Genomic DNA, 12,965 nt, shown 5'->3' on the forward strand with positions numbered 1-12,965 from the left:
ATTTGTAGTGCAACCACTTCATTCTGGAATGATGTTTCCTTATGTGACTCAAACTACTGACACTCCATCAGACCATCCCAAACCTTCCCTCACAGGTGGAGCTGCTGTTCTATTTCCTAGTTTGTATCATGATAATGCTCATTGTGCCTTATAGTAGAGTGATAAATTCGTACATATTTTCCTCTTCCTTATTTTTCAATTCCTCAAGCACAAAGTTTATATCTTATTAATTTTTCTCTCTGAGATAATATGAGACACACACTATGGGCACATCAGTTAGTAAACCTTTGTCGGATGAAGGGAGAAAAATGGGAGCTTCACTTGAGTGATATTTTCCTTTCCAAAGACCAAAGAGTAAATCCTATAGTATTTTCCCACTTTTATCTCATCATGGCAAAGCCCATGCTACCTTGGTTAATGTTCATAACTATTTTAACTACTTTACAATTTTCCTCCATTTCCTACTCACTGTGATACAGACGACAGGATAACCAGACACAGGTCCAGCACTCTCTTTGGCCCTGGAAGTGTCATCGTAGATCAGCAAGGACACAACTTGAGGGACAGAAGGAAAAGTGACATCGGCCATGCTGTTCATTTCTTCTATATACACAATGGCTTTGGTCACCTTGAAGGAAAAGATAGTTATCCATGATTATTGATATATCAGACTCCTGATGCTTCTGTTGTGCAGAACAATACAGTACTTGGCAAGTACATGGTTTCAATATAATAGCAGTTGTCATGCCCAGAGACCCTGCAGTGTGACAGGTCCTATGTGGTTTGTTTCTAATAACCCTAGCATGTCCAAGGAAGGGTACCTGAGCCCAGGGCAGTCTGTTGGCCAGTGGCCCACAAAGCATGTGGTTGTAATTTTTTCTCCAAATTGCAATGATACTAGCTAAGTCTAACTTGGTTGTAAAGTGTTGTTGGGGTTGTAAAGTGGAAGGCGATGACAAAGTCAATTGATTAATAGCAGGAGGAAAGCTGAAAGACACCATGGGAGAAGGTAGGTTCTAGGGACCCTGCTGAAGTGGATGGCCGTGAAAAGTGAAGCTTCAGACGAGCAGAAGCACAGCCTGAAACAAAGGCAGAGGGAGAAGCTGAGTCGCAGACAGAAGAGGGTCCCGTGAACACCTACTGCTGGTAGGGTGATAAGAACACCTTGCTGATAAATTTAGCTCCTGAACCACCTTTCAGTATCTGATGACACATCACAGTTTCTAAGCCTATACTTACCGGTGTCCTTAAAAGAGGCTTTGATCACTTGAAGTCATTTGAATGAATCTCTGTTCCTCTTACTCAGGAGAGGTTAATACAATGCTCCATAAAAGTTAAAGGCTCATTTCTTAGGTGATCAAGACTTATATTTGAAAAAGATTTGCTGTCCCTACTTCTTGAATTTTAACTATGACTTGAAAAAACCCAAGGCACTCTAAATACCATCAAGTAGCAAAAATTATAAAATATTAAAAATACCTGTACTTAAGGGAAATATATCTTACACTAATAGTGAAACCACTAATATATAAAAGAAATATAATAAATGTAAGCACAGATAATATAAAAATTGGTCAGTTCCTTAATTCTTATATTACTTATATGTGAAATCTTAAAAAAAATGGTACAAATGAACTTATTTACAAAACAGAAACAAATGAACAGATTTAGAGAATGAACTTATGGTTACTAGGGGGGAAGGGTGGTGGGGAGCGATAGAATGGGAGTTTGGGGCTGACATGTACACACTGCTATATCTAAAATAGATAAACAACAAAGACCTACTGTATAGCACAGGGAACTTTGCTCAATGATCTGTAATAACCTAAATGGGTAAAGAACTTGAAAAAAAACAGATACACCCATATGCATAACTGAATCACTTTGCTATAAACCCGGAACTCACACAACATTGTTAATCAACTATTCTCCAATATAAAATAAAAATTTAAAAATCCTTTAGTTTTAAAAATTAGATTTAAAGGTCACAATTCTATGGAAATTATGTTTATTTTGAAGAAAATCTGGTTGATGATACAAAATAAAATTAAATGAAAACAGAAAAGAATTGTTAGGACCATAACATTTGAGTCTTTGAGCCTCTGGACATCAATTTAATAGTTATGATGAACAGGTGGGAATTTTGGGGGTTAGAAAATTGTTTCATGGGTTAAAAATGTGTGTTTTAATGAGTTGTGGCACTAAACTAATAGCCTCATCTTTGTGCTGAGACTACAAAGCACAAAGGTTAATCCCAGATTCAATCATTATTGACTAAAATGGAAAGGGTAAACTGGGCTGCCGTGGGACTCAGACTCTAGTCCTTGACGTCCTACAAACATGATTTTTCAAGAAAGAGACCAGAATCTTTTTTTTTTTTTTGGCTGTGCCACTTGTCTTGTGGGATCTTAGTTCTCTGGCCAGGGATCGAACGCAAGTCCTTGGCAATAAAGGCATAGCGTCCTAATCACTGAACCACTAAGGAATTCAGGAATTTCTTCATTCTTGCTTTCCAGTGGAAACATTTATTTAGGAGATGAAAAGAGATTATATGCATCTTCTTTATACAAGTCTAAAGTCCATGACTTAACTGTATACTTGGGATGGTTACACATATTTTCCCTGATAAAATGCTGGCCATGACTTTATATCCATATCTGATTACTTACCTGTGTCTCTGCTATCATATTTTCATCAGGTTTTAGGTGGACAGTGAAGGCCTCTCTCATCTCTCTTACGCCATCAAATATTATTTCAATTTCAACAATGTGCTGGGTTTCTCCCTCCTTAAACTCAATTTCTACAAATGCAAAATCACAGGTTTAAATCCTTTACATAAGAATATGAGAGGTTTCTGGTAACCTTTGACAATGACCCACAATGAGAAATACATTTTATATTGTGGCCCAGTATACTTAAGACTATGTAAACATACTCACATCTGTTTGTGTGCACGTAGAGGTGTGAATAAAATGAATAAAGTTTTCAAAACATCATCTATTCTCACTACATGCATTGCATGCTAATATTTTTCCATTCCGTTTTATCCAGAAGAAAACTCTAATCATAAGCTACTAAATTGATTTTTTTGATCCACAGTTTGAAAAAATGCAGAGTGATGGAATAGGCAATTCATAATTCTAACGCTGGAACAATCAGACAAACTCACCTCTCATTTCCCAGAATTTCTAGACCAATAGGACGTGTGTCAAATATATGATCACACAGATATTACTGAGTGTGAACAGTATTTTCATTATGTATGTATTTAAAAAAGCTGGGCATAAAATGGTTGAAATTTTTAACATCATGCCAAATTATATTTTAAAAAGACTTCTTTTGGTTGTTGATGTTAATCTTAGAAATGCAGAACATTGTTTAAACAAAAGTGTTAATGGCGTTTTTGCTTTCACCCTGTTCCTCGTCACTAAAAATAATTCCTTCATTGTTATGAAAATTAAACCCAATCATGATAATCCCCTTTTAATCATTTATTCTAAAATTCTCAAGATATTAAAAAATTAATTGATTTTATTGAACTCATGAATAAGCAGCTGACCAAACTTGGATAAAAAATGTTGTGGGCTTTACAATGTCTTTTGAGAAATTGGTTCAGGAGAGAAAATAAAGAATATAATGCATAATCATTCCAATCTGAGAAGATAACAAATGCTGCAGTATTTGATCATTACAATTCTAAATTAAGAAGTCCTTTAAAATGTGACAGAAGAAAATGTGTCTTTAGTGTATCTTTCTTTGCCTACTTCCATCAATTATGAAAAAGATTTTTTTCTTTAAAATTGTGTTAGTAAGCCAGACTCATCTTTCAAGTTAGTTCTGTTTCTCGGTAAAGCCATTTCTCACATTGGCCTTAGGCTGTACTTTGAGTCTATCAGTCTTAGATTTCTCCCACCCCAGGAGGGCTTATGCTTCTTGTTCCAGAGGGTGAACATAGCTGATCACTTCCAGGTCACCAATTTGTTTGGCTTGACCTGTGGTGATGTTGCAATGGAAAGTTAGTTTCCAGTCCTTCAATATCCAGGGATTTCACAGGAAAATACAGATTTTTCATATCTTTTGCACTTTTCTGACTGCACACAGTCATCTGGCTATGACCATACAAGTTTTGCTCAGCAGGGAATGGACTTTCTGCTTGAAGAAGATTTCCATTATTCCATCTTTCCCTCACTCCCTCCTTGATCTACTCACTTTCATTGCTTGTCTTAGCCTTATAAACATCTGAGTTCTGCAGTGCTGTGAATTATACAAACCCAGTTTCTAAGAAGTCAAAAACTTAAGTACTTATTTTAAACGCTTAAATTACTGTCTTCTTACGTATACACGCTAAACAATAGTTGTTTCTTCAACCACTTTATAGTGTTTATCTGCCACTTCAGTCATTTTTTTAGTTGTTTTTTTTTTTGATGTGGAACATTTAAAATTTTTTTATTGAATTTGTTATAATATTGCGTCTGTGATGTATTGATTTTTTGGCAAAAAGGCATGTGGAATCTTAGCTCCCTGATCAGAGACTGAATCCGCACTCCTTGCATTGGAAGGCAAAGTCTTAATCATTGGACTGCCAGAGGAGTCCTCAGACATTTTTTTTTTTTTTTTTAAATTTTTTTATTAGTTGGAGGCTAATTACTTCACAACATTTCAGTGGGTTTTGTCATACATTGATATGAATCAGCCATAGATTTACACTTATTCCCCATCCCGATCCCCCCTCCCATCTCCCTCTCCACCCGATTCCTCTGGGTCTTCCCAGTGCACCAGGCCCAAGCACTTGTCTCATGCATCCCACCTGGGCTGGTGATCTGTTTCACCATAGATAGTATACATGGTGTTCTTTTGAAACATCCCACCCTCACCTTCTCCCACAGAGTTCAAAAGTCTGTTCTGTATTTCTGTGTCTCTTTTTCTGTTTTGCATATAGGGTTATCGTTACCATCTTTCTAAATTCCATATATATGTGTTAGTATGCTGTAATGTTCTTTATCTTTCTGGCTTACTTCACTCTGTATAAGGGGCTCCAGTTTCATCCATCTCATTAGGACTGGTTCAAATGAATTCTTTTTGACGGCTGAGTAAAATTCCATGGTGTATATGTACCACAGCTTCCTTATCCATTCATCTGCTGATGGGCATCTAGGTTGCTTCCATGTCCTGGCTATTATAAACAGTGCTGCGATGAACATTGGGGTGCACGTGTCTCTTTCAGATCTGGTTTCCTCGGTGTGTATGCCCAGAAGTGGTATTGCTGGGTCATATGGCAGTTCTATTTCCAGTTTTTTAAGGAATCTCCACACTGTTTTCCATAGTGGCTGTACTAGTTTGCATTCCCACCAACAGTGTAAGAGGGTTCCCTTTTCTCCACAGCCTCTCCAGCATTTATTGCTTGTAGACTTTTGGATAGCAGCCATCCTGACTGGTGTGTAATGGTACCTCATTGTGGTTTTGATTTGCATTTCTCTAATAATGAGTGATGTTGAGCACCTTTTCATGTGTTTGTTAGCCATCTGTATGTCTTCTTTGGAGAAATGCTCAGACATTTTTAACACAAAAATATTTCAACTTTTATTCTATGTTTCATTTTTTGTTTATTGTAAAGGACTGACCACAATTTGGTTCATAAAAAGATGTTATGTTTCAGGAAAGATTAAATCTTTATTATAAGCATTTATAAATGGCATGCTAATATTTATAGGACAAAAGAGACACAGTTTGATTTAACATTTTATGTTTTTTCTGACTTCATTTGTCAATTTACTATATACATATGACTTTGTTTTTGTTTTAGCAAAAGAATTGTTTTATTTCTAAGAAAAATATTTTCTGTTAAAGCTCATGTTGTACATATTTAGAAGATGTTTCCTTCATGTAAAACATGCTTATGTTAGAAATACTTATTTCAGATTTTATAATTTCATAGCTGATCAGTTTTTTCCTCTCCTTTTCAATTTTAAGTGATTTATTTCAAATAGATTATCATTCTTTACATAGGAAATAATATGAGGATAACTTTGAAGCTCTGTAGTAGTTCATCAAACTTTCACCATATATGCAAAGAAAATACATGCTCCATTGTAGAAGATGCTATTTTTTCCTACTGTCTCATTAACTCAGTTAATGACTGATTAGTAACTATTAGACACTTTCTAATCTGTTCTCAAGTTAGCAGACCAAGATGAATGCCTGTAGTCTATGATCACCAAAAACTGTTGGCTGTGACAGGTAGAAAACTAGAAACAAAGTGGATAAGGACAACTAACCACAAATAATTCATAAACTTAATTTTGGACATCAGTTTATGTTTATTTTGCCAGTAAATAATCCAAAGAGAGAAAGAGAGAATAACTGATTTGCTTTATACTTCTAAAAGTAAATGGTGAAATGATCCAAAAGTTTGAAGAAGAAAAGGGATGGATGAAATGTATTTATGACAAACTCCTGAAGCCCAGAGAATTCATGGTCTCTATGGTTGGTCATCTGTCCCCCTTTTCACTGCCTTCCATTAACACAAAATTTTCAAGCTTTGACGTTTTGGATTGTTGGTATTCTATAAACTAAAAAAGACTATCTTCTTGGCTATGACACACATTTTCCATGTAATAGAATATTCAGGAAAGTTATTATTTAATATCGAAAGACCATAATGAAGGTAAAGATTGTTGAAAATGAAAGTAGACTCAAAACATCTAGCAACTTTACTCAAAATTTCCTTAAATCCTAAGACTTTGATTTTGTAAATTTGATTTGTAAATCAAAAAGGAAATGCCTGGAAATAAATTCCATTGACTTTGTTTTTCTGAAGGAAGTTAACTTAAAGGAGTATGTGAATTTGTATTTCAGATGAATGGCTATTTCTCTTTTTTTCTCAAGGACACCAGCACCAATGCAGTGTGAGCACAACTCATCCAGACACATCCCGAGAGCCCCCATACCTTCGGACACAGGGTGATAGTCTTCTCCAGAAGTGGCCGAGCCATCCTTGGTGTGAACTCTCACAATGGAAACTTTTGAAGTGTCTCCTTGGCGAATCACTGGAATTTTTATAAACATTGACTGTCCTGGTTCTTTGGGTTCACTGACGCTGAATTTGGTCTCTCCAAATTTAATAATTGTCTCTGAAACAGTGGGAAACATGGGCAAATTAGTTTGCAAAGGGAATGCTTTTTCCTCCATTTCTGACAGTTTTTTTTCCCCTCATATATGTGCATGTTAAGTCATTTCAGTCATATCCAACTCTTTGGGACCCTATGGACTGCTGTCCGCCAGGCTCCTCTGACTATGGGATTCTCCATGCAAGAATACTGGAGTGGGTTGCTATGCCCTTTTTCAGGGGATCTTCCTGAAGATTGAACCCATGTTCAATCTTCAGGGATTGAACCCACGCCTCCTGCATTGGCAGATGGGTTCTTTGCTACTAGTGCCTCCTGGGAAGCCCCTTTTCCATGTGGGAGGAGCTTAATTATATCATATGCCAGGCTTCCCTCTGTCCCCTCACTCAGTATAACTGGGGAGTGTGTCAGGAGAAACTGGGCATGCGTGGCCCAGCTCCTTTCTTGGAAATTAACCAGCCCCCAGAAATCGCGTGCTCTGGGCTGTCTCTGTGTGCCAAAATTTGTACAGGAGTGGGCCACTGGATTGAGGGAGGGGAGGGAGGAAACTGTCGTCCCAGAACTACCCACACTGAAGGCAGGAGGAGTAGCAAACAGGTATGAGTGCTCTGGACTCAGCATTTACGTATAAACAATGTTCTTCATCATCAACTGACAGTTGTAAATGGTTCACTGCATTCTCCATTTATCTTAGCCTTTTTCCTGTTTCTTTTTAACAATCTTTTTTTAAAAAAGTTCTTTTTATTTATTTAGCTGCACCACACGGCATGTGGGATCTCAATTCTCCAAATAGGGTTTGAACCTGCACCATCTGCATTGGAAGGTGGAGACTTAACCACGGGACCACCTGGGAAGTCCCCTTTTTCCTATTTCTCAACCACTTAAAAAGCCTAGTCAGGAAGAGGGGCTTATCTTCTGAGCCACCTAAAACTTGAACACAGATGGATTTCAGTTCCCAATTTACAACGGGGCACAAGACACGGCTTCTTACTATCAGCATCGTCTCGGATCCTTATCAGAGTTTCATTTTGTTCCCCAACTGCAGCTCCAAAAGGAGAGTTGCTTTGTGGGGTGCCAAGAACCAGTCGGAGCTCCTCTACCTCCTCATACAATACGTCATCCATCAGCTCCAGGATGCAAGGCTTTTCGATCTCCCCTGGAACAAACATCATGACAGCAGGTTAGTCACACCCCTTAAGCCATAAGGGATACCTCTGCAGCTAGAAGGTAAACGCCATGAGGGCGGGGATGTTGTTTTGTCCCTTGCTGCATCAGTAGTGCAAAGAGCAATGTCTGGCATGTAATAAGCCTTCAGTTACTATTTGCCGAATGAACAACGAGGTTTGAACGTATGCAATGACAGGTTCCTGTCTGTACAGGAAATTTCTTCAATGTCTGTCTTTAAATTTTGTCACTCATGTCTGAAAACAAGGGGAAAAGTGCAAATGACAATATCATCTACAAATTTCTAACATTATGATCAGGATGCAAATTTAGCAAATTTGTACCAGTTGGTCATTGTCAATTGGATCACAGTACATGTTTCTTGGACTGCATAGTCCATGGGGTCGCAAAGAGTCAGACATGACTGAGCAACTTTCACTTCCACTTTTCACATGTTTCTTACACAATTATTGGATCAAAGCAGTCAAGTATTTTAAGACATTGAATCCATATTTAAAACGTGACACCTATTTCTTTTCATGTCTATCATTTGAACACTAAGTCTTTCCCACCATTATAAAATCTGTACATGCCATTTTCTGCTGAATAAGTTTTGAATAACCAATATAGCGTGTGTGCTCAGTAGTGTCTGACTCTTTTGTGACCCCATGGACTGTAGCCTGACAGGCTCCTCTGTCTATGGGATTTTCCAACCAAGAATACTGGAGTAGGTTGCCATTTCCTCCTCCAGGGGGATCTTCCTGACCCAGGCATCAAACTTGTATCTCCTGCATTGGCAGGCCGGTTCTTAACCACTGATCCACCAGGGAAGCCCAAACAATATAGCACATCACTGCAAACTAATCAATACACTGACAAAGAAACCAAAGGAAAACGCATTCAACCTGTTAAAATCAACCTCACTTTATTATCATCTAGTGCACATTAAACTATGTCAGAAGCTTGAGGGAATCAAGAACTTGTAGAATCAAGTGTCCTTGATAGATCCTTCATACCCGAAACTTGGCTTCTGCAGACTCCACACGAAAGCTTCAAGCTGAAACGTACCAGGGAGGAATGTGATGATGGAGATGTCAGTGTTGGGGCGCTCTTCAAAGTCCATCATCACCTGTGCGGAGCCCTGTCGCGTGTAGCATCTCACTGAAGACCGGTATTGGATATCCCCACTCCGGTGGATCATGGCGACTATCTGCCCATCATTTTCATTGCCAGTATATACTCGTTCTTTGAATTGCATCTTAGGTACTGCAGAAAACACGAGAACATAAATACCTGAATCAAAGTGAACAGAAATTTGAGGAAAATGGAATTTCAGAAAACATGGTTCAGTGGGAAGAATACCAGAACAACAACAAGAAGAACCGGATCCCAGTCTCCGCTCGGTTACTGGCCAGTATTTTGGGCTTGAGCTAACCACTTAACCCAGAGTTCTGATTTCCTTATCCTTGACATTTTGCTCTGCCTCTTTTGTGGAGTAGGGAGATGCAATGAAATGGGAAAAAGTAGATAAAACCAGAGACTTTAAGATATCTGTATCTATATACATTGGGTTTCCCTCATAGCTCAGTCAGTAAAGAATCTGCCTGCAATGCCGGAGACCTGGGTTCAATTCCTGGGTCGGGAAGATCCCCTGGAGAAGGAAATGGCAACCCACTCCACTATTCTTGCCTGGAGAATCCCATGGACAGAGAAGCCTGATGGGCTACAGTCCATGGGTTTGCAAGAGTTGGACATGACTTAGTGACTAAACCACCACCATCTATATATATTGCTTAATCAAGAGTCTTTCAGAATTTCTTCATATGAAAAACATTAAAGACTGTGTACATAATTACAAGCGTAGTTACCCAAACCATAATGGAAAAGACGACAATGACTATAATATGTATATTACATAATACATGTGAAATTGCATTAAGAAGTGCTAGTCACTCAGTCGTGTCTGACTCTTTGCGACCCCATGGACTGTAGCCCACCAGGCTCCTCTGTCGTGGGATTCTCCAGGCAAGAATACTGGGGTGGGTTGCCATTCCCTTCTCCAGGGGATCTTCCTGACCCAGGGATCGAACCCCGGTCTCCTGCATTGCAGGCAGATTCTTTACCATCTGAGCCACCAGGGAAGCCTTTATATAAAACACAGGTAACACCTATGTCAGGTCAATTAACTATAGATCTCACTGACAATAGGTTAGACTCCTCCAAGTAATGTCAAGATCATCATGGTAGAAGATTATTCAGAATTTCTTTTAGATGACGAGTCAGAGAGCCTTGCCTTTGCTATATCCTTAGGAGTAATTTCAGGACTGTCTGGGTGTAGAGAGGTCACAGAAAGTGTCTGGTGTGGAGAAGTGGGAAAAGACCGTTAATACTCAAGGGTCTGTGCAATCTCACGCAGTTGCACCCACCTGTGGGAGGGAGTTCTTGACCCACAAGCAAGGTAATGATAACAATCTCACTTTTACTTTAATTTGAAAGGAAGACTGAAAGTTTTTCTTCTGAGACTGTCTAATTCTATCAAAACAATCAGAAAACAACCAGGAGAAGAAAGACTTTGTCAGCTAAGGTATAGTTATGGGATGAACTGTCTGTCTACCCCCACCCCCCGCCCTCCGTTCATAGAGTGAAGTCCTAACACCCAATACCTGAAAATATGACTTTATATGGAGACACGGTCTTTACAGAACTAATTAAGGAAAAACGAGGGCATCAGCATGGGCCTTAATTCAATATGACTGGCGCCCTTATACAAAAGGGAAATTTAAACACATAGATACACACAGAAGGGGATGTAAAGACACATACGGAAAAGATGGCCACTTGCAAACCAAGAGCTGGAACCAATCTTTCCCTCACATCCCTTCGAAAAGGTTGTTGCCCTTATTCAGTCGCTCAGTCGTGTCTGACTCTATGTGACCCCGTGGACTGCCGCACGCCAGGCTCCCCTGGCCTTCACTATCTTCCAGGGTTTGCTCAAATTCACATCCATATAAAGCCTAGTTTATCATTTTACTTAACATTTATGTAAACTCTAGCCTATCTTTTTACTTATCATCATCCATTAATAAACACTCACAATCTGAGACAGAATCATTTATGGTCACCGTGGCTTTGCTGGGGTTCCCAAGGGCTGCATTCATAGGCATTCGGAGCACCAATTCAAATTGCTCAATACCCTCCAGCACTGGTTGTCCGAGATCATCCAAAATGATAACACAAACGGTTTGCATGTTGACTCCAGGCGCAAAGTCTAAATTACGGCTGATTCCCACATAGTCTGTTCCGGCTGTGACAGGAACAAAAGAATTTTTCATCTGGGGACTGCCTAAATGTACACAAAATTACGAGATGCACACTATGTATTCAACAGACTTCTTTAGAATTCTTTTAAAAATATATTGACTAGCATAACATTACAGAGGAGTATATTTAATGAAATGTAAAAGATTAGCATTTACATTGGTTATTGAGATGGTAGCTCAAAGATCAGGTTCCTAACTCTGTCTTATCTATATCTAAGTTTATTTTACTTTTTTGTTATTTTAGCTTTCTGTCTTGTAGTTTATCTATTCTGGAATTCTCAATTAGAGCTAATAAAAATCAGGTCTAAAATTAATCAGCATATCAATCAAATATTTGATCATAATAAGTTATGAAATATAAACATGGAAATAGTTAACCTTAGTTAAAAAACCATTGTTATTTTCAGAAACTACATACAGAACATCTTATTTAGGTGCGTGAATGCCTGCTGGTTAAAGCAACATATTTCAAATATAAGCTTTTGTCCAACACACTTCACCCATTCCTACCCCTGGCAAAAAGAGTAATCTTTTATTCTCAAAGACATATTTTATTTTTAGTGTATTATTTTTCAGACTGTTGGATGCATACTAATGTTGACACCTCCATATATGTCTAAAGTATTTAAGAAACAAAACTTTCTCTTAATCTTTAGGCATGACATCCATGAAGACTGGGAATAGGGGAGACAGTTCAGTATTATCTCTTTGTTTTCATATCTAATGCTCTTCTAACTCTAATTTTGTATCTATTTATCTCTGAATATGCAACTATAATTAAGTACATGTCTTTAATTTATTTTTAAAAATCTCTGTATCTCATTGTGTTTCCTTTTGTATTTTTCTTGTCCTCTGCTTCTACATCTTTATTCTCATCTCTCTGTTTGATTTGAACTTTCTCTAAAGAAATGACTAATTTGGCTAAACAAAGATTTATTGGACACGGACCACATTCAAAGCACTCTGCTGGTTTTGCAACATTTAAAAAGTGAAAACTTAAGGGTGACTTTTAAAATGGAATGCCACTACTTGCTTTGTGTGATGAGCTTGTAATGTGTGTCTTATGCGTGCATGTGGGTATGATTGAGAAAGAAGTAAATTGTACTATTGGTCATTTATTTTTTTTAAGTATTTTTATTTATTTATTTCTTGGGCTGCACTGGGTCTTAGTTGCAGATCTCATGGTTTCAGCACGTGGGATCCAGTTCCCTGACCAGTTCGATAACTGGATCTCTTGCATTGGGAGCATGGAGTCTTAGCCACTGGGCCACCAGGGAAGTCCTTTATGGGTCATTTAAATGAGACAAGAGAAGGAAATTTCATATCTTATGTTTGTCCTAAGTTTCATGATGAACTT

The 12,965-nt window shown here is 38.2% G+C and overlaps 1 protein-coding gene across 1 annotated transcript in view; it reads right to left on the reverse strand.

Moving 5' to 3' along the window:
• FREM2 (FRAS1 related extracellular matrix 2) overlaps positions 1-12,965 on the reverse strand; it is a 157,741-nt gene that overhangs the window by 32,380 nt on the left and 112,396 nt on the right. The window contains exons 8-13 of the mRNA XM_043892295.1: positions 11,383-11,592; positions 9,357-9,554; positions 8,116-8,280; positions 6,948-7,130; positions 2,670-2,800; positions 470-628 (exon numbers count right to left, since the gene is read on the reverse strand). Of these exons, the coding sequence (XP_043748230.1) occupies positions 470-628; positions 2,670-2,800; positions 6,948-7,130; positions 8,116-8,280; positions 9,357-9,554; positions 11,383-11,592 (1,046 nt within the window). The remainder of the gene's footprint in view (positions 1-469; positions 629-2,669; positions 2,801-6,947; positions 7,131-8,115; positions 8,281-9,356; positions 9,555-11,382; positions 11,593-12,965) is intronic.

This window comes from Cervus elaphus, chromosome 30, assembly GCF_910594005.1.
Source record: "Cervus elaphus chromosome 30, mCerEla1.1, whole genome shotgun sequence".
In the NCBI taxonomy this organism is placed as follows: Eukaryota; Metazoa; Chordata; class Mammalia; order Artiodactyla; family Cervidae; genus Cervus; species Cervus elaphus.